This window comes from Stomoxys calcitrans, chromosome 4 (assembly GCF_963082655.1).
Source record: "Stomoxys calcitrans chromosome 4, idStoCalc2.1, whole genome shotgun sequence".
Classification (NCBI taxonomy): Eukaryota; Metazoa; Arthropoda; class Insecta; order Diptera; family Muscidae; genus Stomoxys; species Stomoxys calcitrans.
In genome coordinates, this window is record NC_081555.1 from 74,368,453 (window position 1) to 74,396,208 (window position 27,756).

General features: G+C 36.7%; 2 protein-coding genes across 9 annotated transcripts in view; one reads left to right on the forward strand and one right to left on the reverse strand.

Moving 5' to 3' along the window:
• Positions 1–27,756, reverse strand: part of LOC106088027 (E3 ubiquitin-protein ligase Ubr3) — a 129,321-nt gene that overhangs the window by 30,596 nt on the left and 70,969 nt on the right. For all 5 annotated transcript variants that reach the window (XM_059367965.1, XM_059367963.1, XM_059367964.1 and 2 more), the window contains one exon: positions 27,553–27,711. In XM_059367965.1, coding sequence (XP_059223948.1) covers positions 27,553–27,711 — 159 coding nt within the window. The remainder of the gene's footprint in view (positions 1–27,552; positions 27,712–27,756) is intronic.
• On the forward strand, positions 1,678–22,198 carry LOC106088028 (uncharacterized). 4 transcript variants are annotated; one of them, XM_013253311.2, is made up of 8 exons: positions 1,678–2,356; positions 2,680–3,006; positions 18,200–18,341; positions 19,017–19,372; positions 19,438–19,530; positions 21,081–21,211; positions 21,280–21,666; positions 21,724–22,198. In XM_013253311.2, the coding sequence occupies exons 1-8, from the start codon at positions 2,087–2,089 to the stop codon at positions 22,013–22,015; spliced, it is 1,998 nt and encodes a 665-aa protein (XP_013108765.1). In that variant the 5' UTR covers positions 1,678–2,086; the 3' UTR covers positions 22,016–22,198. The 4 variants fall into 4 exon arrangements, with proteins under 4 accessions (XP_013108765.1, XP_013108766.1, XP_059223949.1 ...); XM_013253312.2 differs by lacking the exons at positions 1,678–2,356; positions 2,680–3,006 and adding exons at positions 9,995–10,099; positions 12,280–13,049; XM_059367966.1 differs by lacking the exons at positions 1,678–2,356; positions 2,680–3,006 and adding exons at positions 10,043–10,066; positions 12,280–13,049.

Sequence of the window (27,756 nt, forward strand, 5' to 3'; positions counted from 1 at the left end):
CTGCCCAAAAATCCCAATAATAACCGGTATTCAATGCAAACGCAGTGCTGCATTTGAAATTGGAAAGAGATTTGCTGCAAATCTCCTCAAATAAGTAGATTTGCTCACATTGAAAATGTATGGGAAACCCCGTTGCAAAACCCAAGATTTCCGAAATCTTGTCGTAAATCTAAATTTGTTCTAAGTGGAAACATGGTATAAGAAGGTTAAGTTACTTGCCCAACAACAAAAAAATCAAAAATACAACCTTGTTTGGGAGCGTGCTGCAAATTCCCACTAGGCTGTAAACAATGTTGCCACTCGAGAAAATTATTTCACACCAAAATTCAAGAAAAATCCTACCAAGCCCGACCAAAACCTACCAAATATTCTACAAGCTAAAATGCGATCGGCGATTTGACCATTCCATTTGCAGCCCATCAAATAATATTTTTTCAACCCTACAAAGAATACATAATAGATCGTTATATTCATAGACGATCTAGACATGTCCATCACAGCCTAAAGTTCAAAGTTGGCTTATATTTTCATATAGCACCGATTTATACCGATCTCCCCGTAAGAAATTTTAAATTTGCAATTCAAGGGTGTGAGCCCTGAAATGTGCATTTCCTAACGATTTTCGACGTTACAGTGGACCCCTTAACATCTGAGTATGAACCGAATCTGACCTTATTTCTATGAAATTGGCCTATATCCCTGTTTTCCGATTAAAGACATACCAAAGACGCTATTTTTACCAAGAATTTATGAAATTTGGGAGAGATCCCTTAACGGTCGTAACAGTTACAATCAATATCATAACTTAGCCCCTTTTACCCATGTAACAGTATTTAGCCCTTCGACATTCATGGCTTTATTCTACACGAATACAAAGAATCAATTAGAAGTAAAATAATTTGGAACTATCCTCGGCGATTTTTTCAGCACAAAAAAATGGGTTTTTATATGTTGGTAAACACTACCAAAAATTGAGGTCAACCTACCAAGAGAATTAAAACCTACCAATTTTGGTAGGAACCTACCAAAAGCGGCAACATTGGCTGTTAAACATTTTCTAGTTTTTATTTGCAAATTCATGTGCAGCAGCCCTAAACTTAAATTAGCGATGTGAAATCTATAAATTAAACCAATAAAAATGTACAAATGAACAAACCTTAACAAATCATTTGACGATTTAGTGGGATTTGACTATAACACTGAAGTTGCAAAATTTCATCAGTTGGGCTAGTGGCTCAACCATCTTTAGTGCACCCTGATAATAAATTAATGTTTGTTTTGCTGCTAAAAATTTAATATAAAAAGCAAATAAAAATGTAATTTATTATATTCGCTTAAATAAGCGAATTGTCAGTTCCCAACAAATCCGCTGATAATAAGAACAATCAACAAAAATTGAAAAACCTCACTACAACACCAATTACTATCCTTCAGTTATGCACTTTATGAAACTCTAAGCTTGGCACATAGAACATTAAAGCAGTTTATAAACTACCATCTCTGGATGGGAGAGAGACAACAAGCCTCGAAAGTTTTTTCATATATTCGACATGACTCAATTCGACATAGTCGAATGAGGAGAGTGAAAATACAGAGAAAAATAAAAGCAAGTGGCAGACATTAATAAACATTTTAATATCACTATGAAGCCGAATGGGGAGACCGTTAAAGTCGCCAATTCAAACAACTTTCAACTCTTGCCTAGAGAGGTTGTTGACAATACGCTCACTCAACGTGTGTTGTGTATACGGTTATTGGGGCCCACATATGTTCAAGTTACACTAGTGTTTTCTGTTGTTGCGACGGCCGAATCTAGTCATTGAAGTGAAATACACATGCACAAACCAAAGTGGTGTCGAATCAAGCCATAAAGTAAAATAAGAAAACAACAAATATCAAGAAATAAGTGAATTGCGGAACGAGTTTTTTCCCCAAGTATATTGTTGTAATTCCTCTTTGCAAATGTCCAAAAGTGTTCACTCTATAGAACTGCCGCGACAGTGATTTTGATATATATATATATATGTATTTAATTTAGTTGAATGCGTAATTTGTTGTTTCCCGGTTAAAAAAATACAAAAGGAATATGCTTTTTAAACGATTTGGTATGGGTTTAACCCTTCTACTTGCTGTACTGTATTTGCGGCCAACACCATCAACGGCTTTGATTGAGGATGTTTTGGATGTACTGCATGTTGTCAAGGAGGTTACAACAGCAGTTCTGAAGGCCTGGGATGTGGTTAAAATAACAACATCGAATTCCGACATCGATTTTCCTTTGATGAGAGACAAACAAAAGAAGGTTCTTTCAAGACTGCGAGAAGTTAGCAGTCAAATTATAAAAACAGAAGATCAGGTAAAGTGCTGCTGTTAACAAGAGGTGTTCGGGAGGCATGCCAAGTGGATTAACGGTGCAATGTGATAAGTGTGGTAGAATAACAGATAATTGTAAATACAAAATGAGTTTATAATTATAAAAATACTAAATATGAAGCTTCATAAAACATGAAATCTTAAACTCATTCAAAGAAAACAAAGTATTGTTTTTTTTTTTTATAAATTTTACCACACAATATCCAAGTGCCATAAGTATCTGTTCCCACTTGACAGATGGATAAGATGCATGCCTTCAACTGATGTTCCCTGTAATATAATCGCGTTTGAATTCTTCTTACACAGCATTCTGAACACATTGCTGCAGCCATTGATTCAGTCAATAATTTTGTCGAAAGTAATCTACAATTACTTGCCAAACGCAATGAAATCGCCGATACAATGAACCGAATAACGTCGCGTTTCCAGCAAATGCAACAGTACGAACAGTTTGAGCAAAAATTGGAAACAGAAACACTGTTGAAATTCGCCGAATGGACTGTGGCCCCAAATGCCTATTCGGTACACCATTTAATGGATCGATTACACTTGATGATGTTTGGACCTGACGATAAGGCTGCCTTGGGTTCGTCGGGAACAAATATTTTGGAAATGATGGCAAATAGTTATGAGGTAATGAAAATGAAGGACAGCTTCACAAAATTGGGAAATTTTTTTTTTTGATGACAAAGGCTTTGTGCAAAGAGGGTTTCTTCTCCTCTAAGTGCAGGCAATGCAACAATTTTTTTACAAATCGAAAATGTCGTGTTTTGCATTCGCACTTATCTCGACTTAAAAAAGACAACAGGAAAAATGCGATTTAAATTTAAATATTTTGATTTTTTTTTTATTAAATTCAAGTGAGTAGAAAACCAAAAATTATCATAAAAAGTCAGAGACAAATTTAAAACTGTCATAAAGCCACGCTAGCTTATAGAATTAATTATCAAATCGGTACACTTGCATTTCAAAATGGACAATTTGTTCCCTATATCAATGCACTATAAGTGCTCAACGCACCGGATTGATTCGATGGAGTTCTTCATCGGCAAGGGTTGCCGCCTCAGTATATAACACACTGCTACAACAACAACAATAATTGATTTTTATTACCTAATACATAAATGATTGAAAGTAATGAAAAAACTTGCCTTCCTAGGATATCAATCACCTAGTAAATAAACGTTGGGATTTCCAAAAATAGACAATTGGTCCATCTGCATTCTCTGTATGTTTAGGAAAACATCATGCGCTTTATGCCCTTACCACTACAAACACCTGTAACCACTGATTCGAGACACTCATTCCAAAAATTGATATTTGGCAAAACCGCTGTTATTGTTGTTCCTGTTGTTGTAGCAGTTTATTGTGTTTTATCTTTCGTCTGCTTGATTTTGTTGAGTGTCTCGACTTAGGAACTCTGCGACTTAGATGGGGTGCGTCCATAGGGATCTGGGTCTGAGGCGAGTGGGTCTGGCCGGGCAGTTAAACAGGTGACGTGTATCGTGCAGTCCCTGGTTACAATCGGGACATACATCTTAGACGTCCGCATCAATCCTTGCTCTATAGGAGTTGAGGCGTCTGAATCTGCCGGAACGTCATTGGGCCAGAACCACTCTGGTTTGCAGGGGGAGGTCAGATTCTTCAAGTGCAATGGGAGGCGGTCGTTCTCCAAGAGCTACAAAACCGTCGTTTTTACAAGCGTTAAATGACTTTCCTAGCCTTATGTTGTTTGTTTAAAACAACAAAATATTTTACACCACGTACATACATATGTGAACATAGAACTGCAAAAAAGGGAATCCCCTTATTTTTCTTATATACTACAACGACGACCACGCCATAAAATAGTTGTATTTGAAGCAAAATCTTACAAATATTATACAATATAATAAAGTTATATAAAAGTGATTCAGACTTGTAATCAAGAAAAAAATTAAAGAAAGTCTTAATCAATATAAACATGTACTAAATTTGTTAGCCAAACACAAAGAATTTCAAAGAAAAATAATGAAACGAGGGTGTGAGAAACAGTCATAGGAAATGCCATGTAATGAACATGCCTGCCGTTAGTGAGAGCAACCACGACTTGCTTGATTTTGTTTGTTCTCTTTGTTAATTTTGCCCAAAGTCAACAAAGAAAGTTTGAAAGATGGTTGAATTGTTCAAAGAATGAATCATCACTTTTGCTTTGGTCTTTAATGATTTCGGCTGCAAGACAAAGTCTGGCGGATGATGGGGCCATTGAGACAGAGACAGGCCATTGTGTAGAGCTTAGTAACAAACAAAAAATGTCAAATAACAAAAAAAAAGAGTAATGCTCTTCTTGAAGTAAGAGAAGCATTAAAAGAAATGACGTTAAAAACGTGAGATAATTTAAACACTACACATGGTAGGTGTATGTATTAAATAATAACAGTGCTGCTCAAGCAACCAACGAACTGACAAAGAGAGAAACAAGTTTTAAATTGAATGGAAAATTAGTTTAAACCAGCAATTTGTGCAAAATATCAAAACATATGTATGTGTGTATATATATGAGTCATCATATCATTATTGTCATCATATTTCAACGAAAATTAAATAATCAAAACAAAAAAAAAATTACTTATATTCTCATTCAGCATTCCTCGGTAGATAAAAACACCCATAAAGAACTCACATGGCAAGCACCACTGTCTAACCCAACCCATCTCATGCAACACAAATAAACCAACCACCAAGTAAGAAATGTCACTGACCCATTTAAATCGGCATATCTACATAAAACCCATTGTAAGCACTTACATCCCTCCAAACATTTGGAAGTGACTTTCTCACTCCCTCCCAGAATTGTCACTTTTTAGGCTCTTTTGTATGATAGTTTGTAGAAATTTCATGATTTAAAACAACAAAATACATTACTATCGAAATTCTATCATTCACGCTTCCCTAATTAGTTTCTCATAATCAACTGTTATTGCTACAAATTTAAAAATAGATTTTTTGTTGTTGTTTTGGACGATAACTCAAAAAACCCCACACAGAGAATGTATGTTTACTTAGCCTTCTGTAATGAAGAAAGACCGGTAGCACAGAGGGATAGCATACGCCTCACAATCGTAAGGTTGGCTGTTCAAATCCCAGTCAGGGAAAATCATTGGAAATAAAATCTTCGATTATTAATCTTAATTTGGAAAAGAAATAAATTAGAAAGAGAAATAAAAATAAGCCACTCTTAAAGGTAAAAAAACATTAGGGAAACAAATTTTTTTATTAATGACGTTGATAATCGAATTTTAAACTTTTTTAGTCCCTATTTAGTCACTCATGGGTATATATCGCCAAGTGGCACGTTTTCTCCCGTACCGAGACACTAATTAGAGTAAAAAATGATATCGCCTGAGATTGTTTTCAACTTCCTTGAGTGCAGATTTAGTGACTCGCACGATAGAAAATGTTTGGAGGGATTGTGGACAAACTGTCCAGCTATAATAACGTATGTTAGTAGTAGTCAAGCAATATCACAAGTCCACTGTACAAAAAGCACAGACAAAATGTTATGGAGAAACCAAGAGGAGCATCCATATATGTATGTATGTATGTACATACACATGTATATAAAATATACATATGTAGATGGATAACAAAACAAATGTAGTGCATCATCAATTCATATGGCCACCCACCACTTCTTGGCGGGTGGTTTCAGCATACATACACAAACATATATGTATAAACATTATAAAACAAAGGTGCACTTGCATTGCATTCTCTTTTGTTGTTCATAGTCGGAGAGAGGTTTTGAGATACATAGATGAGACATGCTTGATTTCGTAAAAGTCAATATGAGTTGAGGGAGATAATGACGTTGCATGTCATTTGTTTTCATTCCTGCAAACAAGAACAAAATATGTGACGTCAAGCATGCTCTTTGATATGGTTAAGTAAATATTGCAAAAATGGCAAGTTATTTTTATTAAATGCCTTAGGAATGATAACTACCTTAAACGAAGTATGCTGTTCAGCTTTTGGAATAGTTGTGAAAAACTATGACAAAAAAATCTTTATTTTTTTTTAACTTATTTACGGAACATTATTGTACCAAAACAAACTTGCATTCACATTACACTAGGGGTTTTATTGTTTTTAACTACTCCTTTTAAGCCATTAGCGTAAAAAAGCGTTTATTTATTTCACATGCTTTTGGCTTACGAAAACTATGTGTGAATCCCCTTTTTATACTCACAACCATAGGATGGGTGTATATTAATCTCAGTATACAACTCAGAAGGTGAAGTTTTGTGACCAGTTGAGTCAATTTTTTCAATTACGTTTTTATTTTGCCATAATTTAAAGTTTCAAATGCTTGTTAACACAGTTGTGTTTGCTTTCTAAAAGTTTAAATTGATGTCTTTATCTGATATGCAAGATATAATATAATCTCAATCAAATAGACTAAAAAACACTTTTCAAAGCAAGTTATGGCATGTGTCAATTATTTCGAATTTGTCAATAAATACAAATTGATCTCCGGATTTGACAGCTTGAGTCGCTATAATTCTTAATTATTATTAGATTTGGCTAAATTTTGTACGACAACTGCACTTATGACCTCCATACCTAATACAGCCAATATACCTACCCATTAGAAGATAAATCCCCAATACCGAACAAACCGCCGCTTTGTTTTCTTGGGCGCTACCTAGAAGCCTTATTTATCTATAAATTTTTTGTGTAAATTGTTCTTCGTGTCATCTATAATTTTCTTCATGTATCTGCATGTTTGATTAAAGATTTTTTTTGCGTTCAAAAAATCACCAATGCAAACAAGTTGCATCTAAAAAACATTGCTAAAGGTAACACATCAACGTAAGTTACGGGTAGTGAATCTGGGAGGGCGAAGACTTGTAAGAGCGTCATAAACGACTGGTTTATAACTACTTTACCTTATTAAACAAAGAAAAGCCATAACAGACGAAATGAATTGTAGGACATAACAAAGGAGGGTGTATGTGTGCAACAAAAGCTAAAATTCTCTCCCGTGCAAAAAAAAGAGACCCAAAATATACAATAAGAGAATGACATTAGGGTTGCCAAAAGTTTAATTTCATATCATGTGGTATGCTCGAAAAATGTTTATGTTTGCCTATTACGACAGATCATGTATGTGATTTAGGTTAGGCTAGTTCCTACTGTTGAACTATCCTGAACACGACAGGATACATCACAAATGTAGCCAGCACTGGTAAGGAGATAGTGACCGCTGAAAAATTTTCTGATATTCCTTCCGGGGCATCATATGCGGACATGCTAGCCCTTGCGCCATGGTGGCTTCCACTTGCGAATGTTCTCATCCGCTAAGAAGAAAAAGAAATGAGAACCTAAATTCGAATTCCTTCTAACTGCCAGTGCAGGACACACACAGCATGATCTATAGTCTCTTTCTTCTCGACGCCCCGCACAGCTTATGCAGAAGTCGTTACTTGCAACCTTCATTGTGTCAGCATGTTTTCCGATCAGTCTGTGACCTTCAGAAATATGTTCCTCAGAAATGTAATGGCTGTTTAAAGAAGATATTTATGCCAATCGTCGTTATGACATTATATCTTAGCCATTCCATCACATCCTTAATTACAAGGATGGTTTGATACACACTGCAGTGTGTGTATCAAACGTCCTAGCTCTTTAGAGTACACATCAAAGCCAACCTGGTCATCTAGATTCGATCTATCCATATAGAAGTATATGAAACTTCTATTGCCAGGGATAATGTAGTTTAATTTTTTTACCTATCGACATAGCAGCCATTGGCAGATGTTTCAAATGATGCATAAGCTTTTATTTTCAAATGCATTGCTTTTCTAATGTCCGCTCCACCTGGCTCCTGGTTAGAGGTGAGAATTGTAGTTCATTTTAGTGATCGTTCCTTTTAGTTCCATTCCATATGAAGAACTAGTTCCTTTTCTTAGTTGCTCCTGAATTTTTGGTTCTTCCCAATAAAATAGATATTTTAGCATAAAAAGGGTTAAATTCTGTTATGAATTATGATATTAGACCTTGTTTTTAAATTTCATTTGAAATTCACTTTTTTTAACTTTAGTTGAAACAAGAAATAGGTCTTATTTTGGACTCTTAAACCAACATTTTCATTGTAAACGGGAGATCAATATTTTCTTACGATTTGTGGTCAATGCTCATCTGCAGAAAAGGTGCAATTTTTCATAATTTTGTTATTTAAATGTAAATCAAAGCATGTAGGTGCGAAGACGAAAAAAGTACGAAAACAATTTAGGGCCCGAACAGAGTGCGCGCTGAAAACCGAGCTGAGATTGTCAGTGCGATAATACTGGTTTCATACAAGTCAATACAAATAAGCTTGTGTATAACATAGTGAACACCGAACAGAGCAGACAGCAAAGCCGATGGATACGAGAAAACATCTTCAAAGCGTTTTGCGTGTTTTAATCGGATGAATCATTGCCGTGTGCAGTAATGGAATAAACAGAATTTTAGACCTGATTCTCGTATTCACTATGTTATAGACAAATTTTCCTCTCGCATGAAAATAAGCTCGACTCGGCTTGGCTTCGCTGAACATCAGCGCTCACTCTTTTTTTCATTCAGTTAAATCGCGACACACAGCTGTTGGCTATTGAAATAGTTTAAGCTTTGATTTAGTTGTTGTATGAAAGTGAAAAATTTGGCATGCTAATCAGCTGATATAAGAACTAAGAAATGGAAGAAAACAGATGAAAATGGAAGGTGTGCATGAAATAGAAAATAACTACGGAACTATAAGAAATAAAGAGGTGGTGCCAGTTCCCGTAGTTTCTCATTGATATTCGTCCCAAAGAATTAGTTCCATCCGAGCTACCTAACTCTACTCTCGGTTATGTCACTCATTTTTGTGATATAACCAACATATTAAAGGCCTATAAATGTCGAATTTTTCTCTATTAATGTCATCCGTCGAAAGCAAATGCATTGCTATGATATGCGATCATCAACGCAACGACAACAAAAACACAAGGGCTGAGCTTAAAAACTTGAATCGGACTGCCCTCAGTGAGAAGTTTGCTTCTGTTCCTTAATGGAATGTTCATGGGCAAATTTGAAATTTGCTTTCCCACTTTCAGCAGACAAAAACTGCTGTTTTAGCATACATTTTTGTTGTTTTGAATAACAAATTTGGTTGAGTGTACATACACATATAAACATTTCATGCAAGTTGGCATATGGAATGTAGACAGCCTCATGCTTATTCTTTAAATCTTTGTATTACAATATTGCTACATTCACCTTTTCTATGAATTATACTTATGAAGCGGTTTGTGTCTCAATCGGATGTTTTTGTTCCAAATAAAAAAATCTGCTATTTAACAAGTACAAGATTCATTCATACCTATGAATCCGTCCTATGAAATTGAAAGAGGCAATGTTTACATTGTAATAGAACAGCTGTTTTCTTGTTTGATGGTGCCACTCTCTTTCTCTCGCTATGTGGTTAAAGTTTTTTTTTTTTGCTCTTAGTTTAAATTTTGGCTCTTAACGGTAGCCCAGCGACGATGTTGGCAACCCCATTTGAAAATTTCAGCACGTATTGTTGCTGATTGACTAGATAGAGTAGAGTCTCTGTTCGTGGTGTGGGTTTAGGCATTCGTGAGCGTAAAATACAATTTTATTGTGAATTTAGAACGCGTTGTGTGCGGTGGTACGGTTTGTTGAAAAAGTGACAAATAAAAAAGTAAATTAAAAAAAGAAAGCAAAAAAAATCAAATTCTAAATCGCAAATTGGCTTTAGTGAAAAACTGTAAAATTAATTAGAATATGAGCTTAAATTGTAAACGAAAATAATAATCAATGCAAAAGCAGATGTAAAAATAAAATAACACAAAAAATAAAAATTGCAATGCAAATATATTTGCATTTTTGAAAAAAAAAGAAAACAAATCTGTATTGAAAAAATAAATAACGCTGTGGACAAAAGCCAATAAAAAAATCTTTGTTCATTGTGAAAGGTCGTCCGTCAGCAAATCCGGCGGCGCATACAGCATACATAGAGGATTGTTTTTTTTTATTGTTAAAAAATACGTTTCAATTCACAACAGAGTTCGTTGTTTTTTTTAGTTTTTATTTTCTATTGGTTTTTTACCTATTCACATATTTAGTTATAACAAGTGGTCGTTATTTGGGCAAGCAGACGCTTGGTCGGTTTGGCGTATGGTGGATGGATGGACAAAATGAGAAACAGATGGGCGGCCGGACAATTGTATTCGGTTACATTCTCGCTGTTGTAGGAATTTTCAGTTTCAATACTTTTTGCCAGACAACCACCATTCATTCAAAGACTTGAATCGTCTCGTATTCTTTGGTGGTGTTTGGTTGTTGATTTTCAATAAACAAAAAAATGTGTTTTCGGTTCGAAATCGTCACCCATTGTTAAGGAAGTCATAAATTCCATATCACTCACACACAAAGGAAAAAAAATAAGCACCATGAAAATTGATTTGTAAACAGATTTAGTTTTGATTTCGACAAGACAAAAAAGAAAGAACCCCGAATCAAGACCAAAGAAATTGCTTATTTAGCAGTTTGAATGACTGATGATGGCATCGCTCCGCCCTCTGCTTACGACAAACTTGTAGAATTCAACAAAAGCGGAAATTTATGATTTGTGATCCACATGAAATTTGATAACTTCACTTCAGTAGTGAATTATTTTCACATATTTCTCATGAAAATATATGACAACCATGTTTTTATACTGCTGTAATAAACAAGGCACTACAATTACATAAACTGTAGTATGTATGCATTAAGATTGCATAAAAGGAGAATTTCAAAGTAAGGAATTGGAGAAGCCCCCAAAATATAATTTGTTTATACCCACTTCCATTACACTCTAAACATGTGGCAACCCTTTATGGCAAATATCATCCCGTTAACTTTTTCGTTTTATCTTTGTCTGAAAAAATTAATTAATAATTAATGATTAAATTAACCCCACTTTTGTTATATGCGACATTTCCTTTTTCATTTAAAACCTATTAGGAAGTAATAGCTTAGAGATTCGAACAAGAAAAATTCGCTTTGTTAACAGCTTAAAAACCCTAAAAATGTAATTCGGTTTGCAACTGGGTCTCTTATTTCGATGCAAAATCTTTAGGCTCAAGTGAGGCTGAGGCCTTTGGTTCGATGGCCAAATAATGTTATTTCAAAGTATTGATTTTAGTTACCCTTGCAGATCCTGCTGAAAATACTTACACATTTTTGACCCATAACATGTTTTCAAATAAGATGGTTGACTTCCAATAACAAAGTGACCATTCTTACCTCTCTATTTTGAGGATACCCCCAAAAGCCTTGGTCTGTCACTACTATTGTATCACAATGGACTTAAAATTGTCTAACTGCCACTCTTACCTAACCTAATCTAGTTTTAGTTTTTTGGAGTATGCCACATAAAAAGATCACGAACGCAGTTTTAGATTCCGACAAAAGTATATAAACGAATTGTCTTGAGATCTCTCATTAATAAGAGTGTGTAATAGTAATACCTCATAGGTTAGGATGACGGCATAGGATGTTGAAGGCTTAGTTTCAGATCGAGAATATTAGAAATTGGCAGCGCGAGGAGATTCTATACCATGTTTTGAAAAAGAACCCTACAATTTCACAAGTACTCATGGGGAAAACTTAACAACGAAACAATTTGTCGTTATCCGAATCATTTAGTCTAATTGCCAGATGGCTTTGATATGGAAACATTAGCTCTTTCTATTGTCTTTTCAATGTTGTTTACATTAAAAACTTTGAGACTTCTTGGCATGTGTGCTACAATGGACGTACTTTCACAATGAATTGGAAACGGCATTAATGCAAAAATATTCCAAAATGAATTTTAAACAAAGCTTTTTTCCTCAGAATTAGCAGCGGACAAGCTAAAAAACCTGTTGTGCATATATAAAAAGAGAAGAAGAAAAAAAACAAACATTAAATACAAACAATAAAAAAAAAGAACAAACACCATCAACATTAACGACGACGAGATTTTTGGTTTAGGAAAACATAAAATAAAGCGCAGCCACGTTTGCCAATTAGTGACGTAGTTTACGTCAAATTAATTGACAAGCGAATCTCAACTACCGGCGTAGAAAATGGCATACCAAGACGGAATGGGAGGGTTTAACATACGGCTATTATTACTTTTCCTATCACTGGCAACAACAATTTCGGCTTATGCCAATGATGATATCTCTTATGGCCTCTATGTTCCCATCGAAGTCGATGCTGCACGTGAAGAATATCTAAGTTTGGAAAAATCTCTGTGGCAACATTTGGACCGTTCCACTAACAATCGTAATATTGATCAACAATTACGAAAAATTATCGACTCACATCGCAGATTTGTGCATGAGCATATGCATTCCACATGGCAGGCGGGCAAATATGAGATACTAAACCACTATGAGTGGAGCCTTTTGGAACCCGATTTAATTCAAATTGAAAATCTGTTTGGTGTTTTGTCAACATATTTAAATGAACATCCAAAAAATGCCGATATTGATGAAGTGGCTCTAATGGATATAACGCAAAATGCATTGCGTGATGACAAGATATTTTCGATGGCCCGTATATTCAAGGATATTGAATTGATAATGGTGAAGCAGACCATGTACTATCGTGCTATGATGGTTAGTAAGTGTGGAGTGATGTATATATTTTGGCGAATGAAATGTTTTTCCTTTTCCTATAATGGGATGGATGAATAATGCTAATATATGGCGAATTTTCCCACAAAATCTCATTGAGGAAAAGTGGGAGAATGTATTGATCAAATGGTCATAACATTCTTTAGAATTTAATTTTTTGGAAAACTTTCTTACAATGATAACAGCAGGTCGTCAACAGAACGGGTAGTTCTTGTATAGGTTAGGTATCATGCACCATAAATCTCATATCACATAGGCATAGGCATAACGTTCGGATGGGTTCCATTTAATATTCCTCTTCATTTAGACAAGTTGGCATAAATATCTTCTCAGACAGCCATTAAATCCTTGGAGAACGTATTTCTGAACACAAAAACCGACCTCGATTGTCGCAGATCTCACAACGAGATGGCTGAACAGTTCAAAATTCACCTGTTCTGTGTGCCGGGCCACAGAGATATCCCAGGGAATTTACGGGGTGAGTTTACGAGACTAGGAACTACCCTACACATTCCAAGGATACTGAAATCTGTGGGTATGCCTCTTGCGACATGTAAGCTAAGTTTTCAGGACCAGGCCCGAAGAACTACGAATGATAGATGGTCACAAAGAGGGTGCTGTGAGCATTCCAAAACTATGTGGCCTCATCTAGACTTGAAGAGGTCTACTGCTTTGCGGTCATTGGCAAGAACAGACGTCTCAGTCATTGTGTTCGTCATGACGCTTCACTGTCTAATCGGAAAACATGCTGACAGACTGAGGAGGGAGTTCCACTTTAGGTTCTCATTTCTTTGAGAACCTGTCTGATTTAGCGGTCATGTCAACATTCGCACGTTATTGGGCTTATTAAAGTGATCTGGATGGTTCAACGCATCTTCCTTCTTCTGTTCCTGGGGTATCACAATGGATGAAAACGTCTGAGTCTGATGGCAGACTGCCACTTAAACCTTAGGTTAGACATGTATTTAATGAAATGATAATATAAAGTGTAACTCCATCTTCTGGTCGTTTCTTGCAACCTTTTTAGCCTGTCGGTAATAATTGTTGTTTTATTTTAGTAGTATAAAGTGTAAATAATTATTTATCGGTTTTTACTGATATCGATAACATTGCCAGTTGTACTTGGCACTGGAATTATATTTACAACATCTGATTTGCATTTAAAAAAGAAATTCGATTCGGTTATATGGAGGATGTGGACCGATACAGATTAGAGTAGCATGGATGTTGAAAGTCATAAATGTACATAACATACTAGATTTCAGCATAGTGCAAAATAAATTAAAAAATTGACGGCCCAGGGGGAGAGCTGAAATGTTGCAGGAAAATTCGTGAAACCATCAAAGACTGAAGAAGAAAGCACTCAATCTGACGTTATGGCAAGATGGGAGGGATACCGAAGCATTGCGGTATCCATGCTGAAGTATTTTGATTAACCCGATACACAATGCATAAATTCTAGTAAAATACGTAAAGCTTTATATTTAGCACTGCTTATTTGTGGAAGGTTGGAGGAAGAATTTATGTCTGTTTTGACAGTGTTTCTTTGCATAAGGATGAAAAATACCTTATGCAAAAACAAAAAAAAATATTTATATATAGCGCCAAAAAAGATAAGAATTCACCTTTCGACCCATAAATGGCCCAAACTTTCATATACCCACCACCATTGATCCTCGCAAATCTAAACGAAATCAAGTAAGCCAGCTAATGGATATTTGACCACGAACATTCCATTAAAGAACAGGCGCGGGCAAACTTCCTACATATCAATGAGTGCTGTTCAATTGAAGTTTAAGTTCAATGACCATGTAGTTAGACAATATTAATGTATACATAACCTATAACTAAGACAGTAAGCATTTTGTTAGCTGCTGCAACGCAATTGGTCTGTTGTAGCAGATTGATGTATACCAAACTTAAAGCTTGGAGGGGCAAACAAATTCTACTATTCCAAAATGTATTGATATCGGCCATTTGGGGCCTTCAAGATAGATCAGTTTATATGGAGGATGCATCGCAAAGTGGGACGACACTAGAGACGGTTAAAGAAGGCTCTAATTTGAGGCTTTTTTCAAATTTTATTCAAAATGGTTGAAAAAATTTTTTGTTTGGCCTAAAAAAGCCAGCTCGAATATCAATATCAGTTTATGTCAAAAGTGAACCTATGAGTATCATATTTGGCACAATTGTAAGAGGGCCTAATACAACCCACTGTGCTTAATTTCAAAGAAATCTGTCATTAAGTGCTAGGAGCTATGTCAAGATATAGTCTGAAGTAGCTCATCTTTGTATTTATTTAAAATCGATAACATCATTCTTAAAGCCTGTAAAAAGGTTTGTTTTTTTCTTCCAGAATTTGATTTTCTCAGTTGCGTGACAATTTTATATTTTCCTACACATTGCAATTAAATAACATGAGAAAAAATGTGTTGAAAGAATGCTTGACTGGTGTTGAGCTGAGATGGCAAATTAAATTTATAAGAAAATAGAAACACAACGAGATAATAAAATAACAAACAAATTTAAAAATAAATTGCGCGAGATTTCATATAGAAAGTAAAAAAAGAAAAAAAAAAAACAAAAAAAAAAATTGTGTCTTTAAAACAAGCACTGATAAACCTTGACCTAGAACCATTGAATTTAGAATTTCTAAAATTTAATTTTTTTTATCAAGTTAACCTTCTAAGCAACAATTTCCTTAATTTGTTATTCACACACACACACTGATAAATAAAGATTTTTGGCTGAAATAAATCCGACAAAAAATTTATCATTTACGGATATATGTGAAAATACAAAATCAACTTAAGACGTGATTTGTATTTATGCAACCTATTTATCATGTTGACAGTGTAGAACTAAAGAACTTATCGAAACCTCGTAGTGTAGCAAAAGTACAACTCAAATGTATGATGTGCAATCAAAATTTTGTATAACTCGGTTTTAATTTGGATATAAAATATTTTTTGCAACTTGAAAATGTTGTAAATTAATGTTTCGTAAACTAGCAACAATATAAAGATGTAATAATGGTGTAAATATTGTAATATGATTGCAAATTTGCCAACGCATTACCTCATATACACCAACAAAAGATTACTAAAAATCTAAGATTTTTTCTTTAATCAAAGGATATTTGATAATGATTTCAAAGTCAAAGAAGCAATACTTCAAATAATAATAAAATCTATAAATTCAAGTCCATTTTCATTAAAAGGCAAAATCTTCGATTTAAAATTTTGTTTACCGACTCATATGTTTTTACTTCATAAATGACTCTCAATTTATTCTTTTTCGAAAAATCCTACACTTCTATTTGAAAGGCTTTTCTGTTAAGTTATATTTTTATCATTTTCTATTTCCCGCCAATTTCTTCACCTTTAATGATATTTTCACCTTGATTAAAAGAATTTTGTCTTTAATAATAAAACACATCGGAAAGCAAGGAAAACGGGCTCCATATGAATTAAAGCCGATTGTCTTTAAAAGGTTTGTGATATGACTTCCAATACCATAACCAGATACAACTCCCATATACACCTACAGAGTGCATAAGCAACTGCAAAAATGTTTCCTGAAAATGGGAAGGCATTACTTCTTGTCAAAAGAACAAACCTTTTCCTCTGCTTACGAATTAGTTATGTAGCTGTTATGAGAACAGCTACATAACTAATTTCTCTGTGCAATCTCCAATTCTACTCTTTTGGGGTGGTGAATATAACCAAATATCTTTCTTTTTGTCAAAAAAATTTAATTTAAATTACCGGTATTTTTTAAATTATTTTTCCCTATATATCTACATAGTACATGTTTAGTAAGAGAAAGAAGAAAATATCTCTTTTTAAAACTTGCAGCTTTTTTATTATCTAATTATTAACTTTGAACTTAATCAGTGATAGACTATCATTTTATGGGGATCTCCCTCTACTAGGCGACTTTGGTATAAATTTGTGAACAATTGTGCACATATTTGAGCACTCAAGCGGAACTTATGAATTCCATTTCAATTAACTTCAAGAACCTAAATGTAATGATTAACACACCCTACCGTTAGAACATTGAAAATATTATCAGAAAATCGGACTAGCTATTTAGGATTTTAGAATAAAAGTATATCTTTTTAATGCAGCATGGCACTTATTAACCAAAGAGCTTCTAATTTGCTTAGAGATATTTTTGTAACATTGAAAGTCTGTAAGATATGTTCTGCAATATTTTTTATTTGGATAAAACAGACAATTGAATAAAATTGGTGTTACCGACAAAAAGAAACCGGCTGTAATCGACATTTGTCGGTAACTCCGTTCGTATGAGTTAAGATATGATGCAGCATGCTGGCGCAAATTTATCGAAACCGAAACAGAAGCAATTCTTCATAGTTTTGCAATTTCAAAGAAATAAATTTGATATTTTAATAGAAATCCATACACATTGTTTAACAAAGAGTATAAACTGTGTGTGTGTTTTTTTAAGTAAAAAATAACGTTAAAATGAAAATAATAATTAAATACTGAATGCATGCACAAGCATTGCACGTACGTGATGTTAACAAGATTATCATGTCAAACTAATACAGTTTTGAATATGGGAGAATGACCACCTGCTTTTGATTAGATGACAAATGGGAAATTTAAGCGTTCCACGTAACGAAACTATAGTACATTTCTAATTCATAACCGACACACATTTTAAATTGTCGATATTAAAGTATACACATGTAGGGATGAAGGATACGAAATTAAGAAGCCTAGTCGAATATGTGGCCCCAGTAGCACAGAGATTAGCATGTCCGCCTACGACGCGGAATGTCTGGGTTCGAAGACTGGCAAAAATTTCAGAGGTGTTTTCCCCCTGCCCTAATGCTGGTGACCTTTGTGAGGTACAATGCCATGCATAGAAGCCATGTAGACTCATCGCGCACTCATTTATTTGTGAGAAGTTTGCCCCTGTTCCGTAATGGAATATTCATAGGCAATTTTGTATTTGCAATCGAACAGGTGGTCATTAAATACAGTTGGTTTAATAAAAATATAAATGGAATTTTTCGAATTTTCCCATTTGTTGTTGCTGTTGCTTTTACAACTGTTTGTTTCGTACCTCAATTAATGATGTAATTTTTTATTTTATAGGCTTCAAAAGAGGAAAGATGCCTGAACCAACAATCAACACAACAATTCCTGTACTCCTTGTATACGGATATCGCTTTAACAGAGCTCAAAGGCTATACAATGATGGAATTTTCATGGATGATTCTAAGAGTATATGGCAAAGGTATGTAGAATACAAAAAACCTAATTTAGAAGAAACAGATGAGTTTACATTAAAACACTGTTCGATGTATAAGTGAGGAAAACTGATGTTGGTTCTGGTGGATAGGCAATGATTCGTCAATGGCGAACGAGGTGTCAACACATCGGAAGCTATTAACAAAAACATATAAGATGGAAGAAGCGAAACTCCTTCGAATGCAAGTTACCGCAATCGGCGTATATGTGATTTTTTTCAAATTTAACTATTAGGTGGTCTCTTAAAAAGAAATTCATCTACAATATATTTTTGAAAACATTAGCATTCGTTACCACCGAATTGTCAATATCGGGTAACATGAAAATTACGGAAGACAATTAACATGGGGCTAACAAAGGAACTAAAGTCTAAAGGTTTGCAATATATGACAACAACGTATTCAATGTTACAGTTCATAGTGAGTAGTTTACATCTTCAATATGGTATAATTTTGACCATTTAAAACTTAACTAAACCCACTTTGCCCATATCAACAGACCGAGTATGTAATGGAAAGTATATTGACAGCGAAAATGATAGCATAGGAAAATCGGCTGTTAAAAAAATATATGACATCTAAAAATATTTCTTGAACAGCTAATCACAACTTGTGAGTTTTAAGTAAAGTTTAATATCAACTCATTTTTATTGTACTCCCAGGCAATTTCACTCAAGAGGCTGAACTAATGCGCAAAGATTTTGAAAAACGTACCGATAAAACTGTACGTTTACTGCGTGATGTTATGAAGCGCGCCGATCGTATTGTTTGGCGCTGTGATCCCGATAAATATGTTTTGGGTCAAAACTACGATGAGGTTACACGACTACTGCAGGGTTACATTGAGAACGAAGTCGATATGAATTACAACCGCGAATGCTGGTCGACGTGTGAAGACTATACCAGTACCAAGAATGAAGGATGTTTCAAGGATAAATTCTGTGCCCGTCAAGAGCGCTGTTCGGGCAATATACACAGTTGTCGTCGTTTTGATTCCGACATGTTTATATGTCAATCGGTAAGTAATGGAGAAAACAATTCTGATAGGGGGATTTGCAAAACATCTCATTTTTCAACTTTCAGCCTCGTGATAGTCCCAAGCGCTATGAGTTCATTGAATATGAAAATGGTGTAACTTTGGGAAAAGTTGGCCAATGTTCCAGAGGAAAAACTTCGGTAAGTTGAGTACGAAATTGAAAGCAGAACAAGTAAAAGCTTGCAAAGTTCGGCCGGCCGAATCTTATATACCCTCCACCATAGATCGCATTTGTCGAGTTCTTTTCCCGATATCTCTTTTTAGTAAAACAAAGGATAAAAGAACAGAATTGCTTGGAGCTATATCAAGTTATGATCCGGTCTGAACTGAATGTTGGAGACCATAGTAGAAGTCATTGTGTAAAATTTCAGCTAATTCGATTAAGAATTGTACCCTTTAGTGTCTCAAGAAGTAATATGGAGAGATCGGTTTATATGGCAGCTATATTAGGCTATGAACCGATTCAAACCATATTTGACACGCATATTGAAGGTCATGGGAGAAGGCGTTGTACTAAATTTCGGCCAAATCGGATAATAATTACGCCCTCTGGAGGCTCAAGAAGTCGAGATCCGAGATCGGTTTCAATGGCAGCTATATCAGGTTATGGACCGATTGGAAACATATTTGACACAGTTATTGGAAGACGTAATAAAACACCTCATGCAAAATTTCAGACAAATCGGATAAGAATTGTGCTCTCTGGTGGCCCAAGAAGTCAAGACCCGAGGTTGGTTTATATGGAAATTATATCAGGTTGTGGCCCGATTCCAACCATACTTAGCACAGTTATTGGAGGTCATAACAAAATATCTCATGCAAACTTTCAGCCAAATCGGATCAAAATTGTGCTCTCTAGTGGTCCAAGAAGTCAAGACCCGAGATCGGTTTATATGGCAGCTATACCAAAACATGGACCGATATAGCCCATTTACAATCCCAACCAACCTAAACAAATAAGAAGTATTTGTGCAGAATTTCAAGCGGCTGTTTTTGCGTGCTTTCGACAGACAGACGGACAGACATGGCTAAATCAACTTAAAATGTCACGACGAATCCTTTATGGGGTCTTATTCGAATATTTCGAGGAGTTACAAACAGAATGACGAAATTATTATACCCCCATCCTATGGTGGAGGGTATAAAAAAGTTATAAAGCCGTACAGTTTGCCCGGCAGTGACATCATAACTTTCCCATCCAAATTTTAAGAAGTGCATTATAGGCCGGCTTCAAAGCAAAAAGTCTACTCTAGCAATCTTTTAACATGGTACATATTAGATTTAATAGAATTTGTGTACAATTTTGAACCCATTGCTTTACTCAGTAAGTAAATACTTCAGCATATTTCTGTATGGGATTCAAACTTCATGAGGGTGGAAATTTGTAGTAACAAAGGGTGAATGTGAAGACTTACAAACTAAATTCAACGCTCAACCCATCGTGGAAGGTCGAAAAAGATAAAAAAAAACTTTAAATTCTTTTAGGAAATATGTACTGCCAACAAAAGGCACAAACAAATGTACTCATATTATTGAATTCCTTTAAAAATACACCAAAGTACCAACGATCTTGACTATAAACTTGAACTTCATGCAATGCCTTTGCGCTGATATCCTAGCATAAGCGCATATCTTATTGCAATGTGAAAACTTATCGAAGTGTTAATAATGTTTCATTATTTTTTTATAGGTCGACTCATGGTGGCGTTATTTGTTCTGGCATTGCACCTACTGTTTCTGTTTGTGTGATGATCAATACAGTTCGAAAACGGATCGTTATTTCAATTTGCGCGAAACTCTATCAAATGTCAATGAAAACAAGTAAGTTGACGCTACAATAATCGAATACTTTGTATCTATTGACAACCAACATATCAATTTCCATATAGGGTGCTTACAGGTTTACGTTTTGCCAAAGTCAATCGGGTATTCCATTTACAAATTCAAGAGGGTGTTCTGTTGCCTCGCGGCAAGGTAAATGAATCCTCATTGAATTGGGTGCCCATCGACAATTACACACTAAATGCAAGAAACGTTCGCAACAATCGTGATTACTATACACTGAGCTATGGCGCACGTTCAATTGATTTGGATGATGTGCATACCGATGATCACAGTTTTGTGGTAACTGGTGTACGTTTCCGTGTCGTGGGTGCCCATTTGAATTTGGAGGCTCGTCTGAGTGAGTTCAACTTTGAAACGGGCAAATTGGTGAACCCACAAGAGAATAGCTTTTGGAAATCAAATGATAACACCGATGTCAGTGGTGACCGAAGGTAAGTTTTATTGCCATTCCGGGGCGTTCAATTTAATTGTCTGCGGTATTTTTATAGGCAAAAAGTTGAGCTTAGCAGCCCAGATGTACCAATCCGTACTAAAGCCAAATCTGTGCCCGACTCTCGTCACAATCAATATATTGAGTTTACAGCATCCGATGTCTACAAGGATGCATCGCAGTCCACAGTGCCCTTCATTGATACCCAATATGTGATCTCAACACCCCCTGTGCCATTGGCTGGCATTGGCATCTATCACAAGGGGCGTCCGGGCTATGGTGGTTTCATAGCTCCCAAGCTCATGACTTATGATTTTGCACCTCACATTCAACCACCTCGTAGAAACTAAGCTACCTTTGTGTAAACTTAAATGAAAATTACACCGAACATTTTCCTATGCCCTTCTATCCTCTCCCAACTATTCTAACTAGGCCTTCTTCAGTTTTAGTTGTAAGCTATGATTATTTTAATTATAACAAACCTGCAGAATTAATGATTTTATAAAGCATTAAAGTGAAATATTTGTAAAGTACATCAACTTCATATACCGTTGGAAACATTTAAAGCATATTGTGAACAATTCCAGAGAATAACAGCAAACATTACGCATTCAATAATGCCAAATATAGTAATAAAGTATAAGAAGCGTTTTATTGCTTGCCAATGCGACACAAATGGGATTCCTCCCATTGGTGACAAGGACGTGAAGACCGCAGAAAGTATGAAGGGAAAATATATTTGGTCCGGCTGCATGGCTGTATGAGGCAACATGCTATAGATGAATGATATCGATTTCGACACTATAATATTCATATATTCTCACGTGGCTGTCGGCAAATCGTGGAAAGAAATCTCAGATTAAATTCTATTGCGATTTACAGAAGACCTTCATTTGGTTAGGTCTTATGGCTCGATTATGGATAGCAACCAACGTTGAGTTGAGTGGCTGTCTGACAATGCAACCAAAATAAAAATTCGTATTATGTATGACAACTTTTGGCAATTGATGACGGTTATAGTGTTTTGGCAAGAAAATGGATTACCAAATAATTAAACCACAACGAAATGGGCTAAAAGTTGTGAAATAATATAAAAAAAACATTTTATTTTTAATTTAAAGCACTGTTCAACTATTTTTTTGGTTATTAATGTGTAAAAGATCATTCAATTGGTTACTCCGGCGCCAGCTACTCGCCTTGTCATATCGAGCATCGTGACTGCCATTGTATTTTAATTGTCCAGCTGTGATTTTTACTGACCCATCAGAACGTCGAGGTTCAGATCACGTGTGGAACACCAGAAAACACGCTGCTGGCATTTGTATTCAGCCATATGAGACTTCTCTTCGAAGAGGTGTCTTAAGCAGTGCTTAGTTTGGACTCTGCAAAAGTGGTCGCTGATCGTTGGACAAAACTTTAATCGGACTCCACTCATTGATTTGAGAGAAGTACATATACCCTATTCCTTAAGGGAATGTTTGTTGGAAATTTCTGTTAAATGAAATAGGCTAGCAAATGCTCCCCGTGACAAAAAGCGACATAAAAAAAACTCAAACTCAAAAAACGTCCATCTATTGCCTTGGTAACCTAAAAAGCACCAAATCTAGTGAGAAAAGCATTTAGTGGGCATCCCTGATGACCGATGGTCTGTGGTGGGATTTAAGCAAAATTTAGTGTGCTCTCTAATAGTAACCTAAAAACACAATTTTGGTCTTCAAATTTCGGATGGGGTACCTAGGGGGGCCGCCCCACACCCAAAACCTACCAAATATATATATAGACCAATCACGACGTTATGAGACCCAAATGAAAGCTATTTAAGATAAGAAAACGTATCTGATATGCATTTGTCAGACCATGTGTTTGGGGTACCACCCCAAAACACCCTTAAATCGGACATATTTACCAACCATGGCAATATGGGATTCAAATTAAAGGTTTTTGCGAGTAGAATAAGAATCTGTTATTCAAATGTGGGACCAAGTTTCTGGGGGTCCACCTCTTCCCCAAAAACATCCCCCAAAGAGGACCCATTTGCTGGCCATAATAATATGGGGCTTAAATAAAATGTATTTGAGTGAAGAATACGAATCTGATATCCAAATATGGGACCAAAAACATCCCCCAAAGAGGACAATTTACGACCATAGCAATATGGGGCTCAAATGAAAGGTCTTTGGGAGTAAAGCACGAATCTGATAACAATATTGGGGAAAAAGTGTCTATGGGCCACCCCACCCCCACAACACCACCTAAATAGGAAGTATTTGTTGATTATTGCAATATGAGACTGTTTCAAGGCCAAGTCACTGAGTGGCTTGCTTACCAAGACAATTTGGGTCTTCAAAGTCACGAACCGGCACCCATCTGCCGGTTAATGTTTATCGATAGAATAAGCGTATATTCAGAAAACAAATTCCACCAATAAGATGAATATCGGTACGATAAATTGTAATCGGAGGATGTGGCCTGTTATGACGAACACGACAAGTGAGACTTCTGTTGAGCAAACGATAGCAGCAAAGGGGAAGGCAATCCTTTGTAGCCGGACGTATATAAATCAGAAAAAATCGATTCGGACGGCTTCCGAAAATATACCAATCACTGATTCAGTGAGCTGTCAGCTCCTCAGATGTACGTACTGCTGAGAAGAAATTCCGGGACATCATTAACAAGCCAGCCGCTCACTTTATAGCAGCCGGTCGAATACCACAAGTTCGGCCTAACTATTCATCGCATGCAGCGGCACTTGCAGACGAGCGTGATGGGATTCGCTGCTCCGACCCTAGTGACATCAGAATCAAAAAACTGAACCAATAGGGTGGTCAACCAACATAAGCGGAATTAATGGGTAGAGCACTTAAAGCAATGTAACTTGGGCACAAGCATTGGCAAGCCGTGGTCTACTGTTAAGTCATTTTCGAACCCCAGCAAGAAGGTTGGCAGCACCACAATTACTTTTGAAGACGTAACAGTGACTGATGTGGAGAAATACGCACGGTTATGGTTTTGTTAGGTTTGAGTGGCAGTCTACCATCACACTCACTTAGACGTTTTCGTCCATTGTGATACCACAGGAACAGAAAAAGTTAGATGCCTTCTAGTAAGTTCGCTTTCGAAAGCCCAACAACTTGCGAATATTCACATCCGCTAAATCAGACAGGTTCTCAAAGAAATGAGAACCTAACTCCTTCTGAGTGTTAGTGCTGGACACACGGACAGAAGATGTCCTATTTTCTGTTCTACTTCGATGTCCTATTTTCTGTTCTACTTCGATGTCCTCAAAGCTTCTGCAAAAGTCGTTGCTGGCAACCTTCAGTCTGTCAGCATGTTTTTCGATTGGTCAGTGACCATCCGGACACAATGACTGAGACGTCTGTTGTAGTCAGTGACAGCAAAGCGGTAGACCTTTTTAAGTCTAGATTAGGCTACATGCAAATTTTGCCCATCAACATTCCACTAAGGAACAGGGCCAAACTTCCACATAACAATGAGTGCAGTCCGATACAAGTTTAAGCTCAATGCTATGGGGCCTCCTTTTTATAGCCGAGTCCGAACGGCGTGCCGCAGTGCGACACCTCTTTGGAGAGAAGTTTTACATGGCATAGTACCTCACAAATGTTGCCAGCATTAGGAGGGGAAAACCACCGCTGAAATTTTTTTTTGTTTTTTCTGATGGTCTCGCCAGGATCCGAACCCAGGCGTTCAGCGTCATAGGCGGACATGCTAACCTCTGCGCTACGGTGGCCACATAGTTTAGGAATTCTCACAGCCTCCTCTTTGTGACCATCTACTATTCGTTGTCCTTCGGGCCTGGTCCTGAAAACTCCTGAATACATGTCGCTTGAGACATACCCACAGATTTCAGTTTCCTTGAAATGTGTAAGGTAGTTCCTAGTCTCGCAAGCTTGTCCGCTTTATAATTCCCTGGAATATCTCTGTGGCCGCGCACCCAGAACAGGTGAATTTTGAACTGTTCAGCCATCTCGTTGAGAGATCTGCTACAGTCGAGAGCGGTTTTTGTGTCCAGAATTACGTTTTCCAGGGATTTAATGGTTGCCTGGCTGTCTGAGAAGATATTTATGACAATCGTCGTTATGACATTATATCTTAGCCATTCCACCACTTCCTTAATAGCAAGGTTCTCCGCTTGATACATACTGCAGTGGTCGGGTAACCTTTTCGATATGACATTTAGAGTACACCTAAAGCCCACCTGGTCGTCTAGTTTTGAACCATCCGCATAGAAGTCTATATAACTTCTATTACTAGGCATATCGTAGTTCCAATCGGTTCTATCAGGAATAGTGGTACAGTACTTTTTATCAAAAATCTGCTCAGGTAGGATGTTGTTGTTGTTGTAGCCACATGTCTATTTGTGGAAGTGGCGATCCTCGTCTAGATCTTATAGGTGAGCAAGCTCGTTCCGGACCGAAAGGACCGATCGACGTGGGAACAGGGTGGCCATTGGTTATTTGAAGGCGCCAATAACTCTCCTTGTCATTCCGAGCATCATAAGCACTCAGCATTTGTGCAAGAGCCGGTGCCGCCCGTCCTCTCACTGAGACTCTCCACTCAATACTGCTGATTGTCAGCGACTGTCGCTACAGCTACTCCCTATGGAGCATTCAACTATCCGCAACCAGTGGACGCGACCGGTAGCTCGCAGCTAAGCTTCTCGTGACAGTAATGAACAGCATACAGATCGGATCTCAATGTTCCGGCCTGTGTGGTGCTCACAGCTAGCCCGTGCTGGGGGTTGACGTCGGTTTTACATGATTGAAAGCGCTTTCAATATCAAGAAATGCTACCACTGTATATTCCTTGACAGAGGGAGAACCCTCTATGTGGCCGACTAGGTCGTAATGGGCTGTTTCAGTGGACTTGTCCTTACTATGCATATTCTGCTGCCGCGACAGGCGATCTCCAGGGATCTTTGCCCTAAGATATGTTTCTATAAATCTCTCAAGAGTCTTCAACATAAAAGATGACATATGTAGGCGACTAGGCCTTGAAGGGCTGTTTCAGTGGACTTGTCCTTACTACGCGCATGATACTGCAGCGACAGGCGATCTCCAGGGATCTTTGCCCTAAGATATGTTCCTATAAATCTCTCAAGAGTCAGGCTAACAGGACGAAAATCTTTCGACTTAGTGTGGTAAGGTTTTCCTGCTTTCGAAATGAAAATGACTTTCGTGTTCCTTCATCCCACAGGTATATATGACATGCTGATACAAGTAGAGTATATCTCCCTAAGCCAAGGAACCAGTCTATCAGGCATAGCTTGTAATTCAACCGGTGATACATCATCTGGGCCTGGCAACTTAAAGGAGTCGAAACTTCTTATCGCCCAAAGGATTTTCGGCTCAGACACAATAAATAGCCTCCGACGAATGCATATCAGTGACAACCTCTTCTGGCGCCACGTTGTCAGTTGGAGAATTGCCCGGGAAATGTGTATCAACGAGTAGTTCTAGTGTCTCCTCACAAAACATTGTCCATATATTCTCTGACTTTTGAATATACCCCACCGTAATAGGTATCGAGGAAAGAATCTTCCTTAGTCTAGAAGCCTCAGATGTGTCCTCCACGGAGCTGCAGAATTCTATCCAGGATTTGTTCTGAGCCTTTCTAAGCTCGCCCCTTATATTTTCTTGGCTCAGCCAGATGTTCCAATCTCACGGTTATATATACCGCCACTTTATTGAGCATCCCAGAGTGATAGGCATCCACCACCCTGAGATTTATTGAACGATTCTTGGGAGTTTCCTAGTGTTTGAAACTAATTTTTGGCTTAATGCTGACATTGTAACAAACTGAACTAAGCATTTTCTTTCTCAATTTTTTTTTTTCGTAATGAGAAAAATAATAAAATTTAGGAACTTACCTGCACTCTTAACGGATGCATCATAAGCAATGGTAATATATATGATCTTGTGGGTAGAACTTCCGACAAGGACATGCCCATTTTTGTGACAGCTTGACAGACGAATGCGGCTAAATAGCGATGTAGGGGAAAATGAAATGACGCCTGTAGCATTTCCTCCTAAAAATAAACAAACGAAACATTGCAAGGAACAGTCTGGTTTTT

What these genes read in the sequence shown, in the direction of transcription:
- LOC106088028 (XM_013253311.2), top strand. Translation starts at nt 2,087, where the DNA reads ATGCTTTTTAAACGATTTGGTATGGGTTTAACCCTTCTACTTGCTGTA. An exon ending in TGATGGCAAATAGTTATGAG is followed by an intron (nt 3,007 to 18,199) that starts GTAATGAAAATG and finishes TTTATTTTATAG; the next exon opens with GCTTCAAAAGAGGAAAGATG. An exon ending in GTTCCAGAGGAAAAACTTCG is followed by an intron (nt 19,531 to 21,080) that starts GTAAGTTGAGTA and finishes ATTTTTTTATAG; the next exon opens with GTCGACTCATGGTGGCGTTA.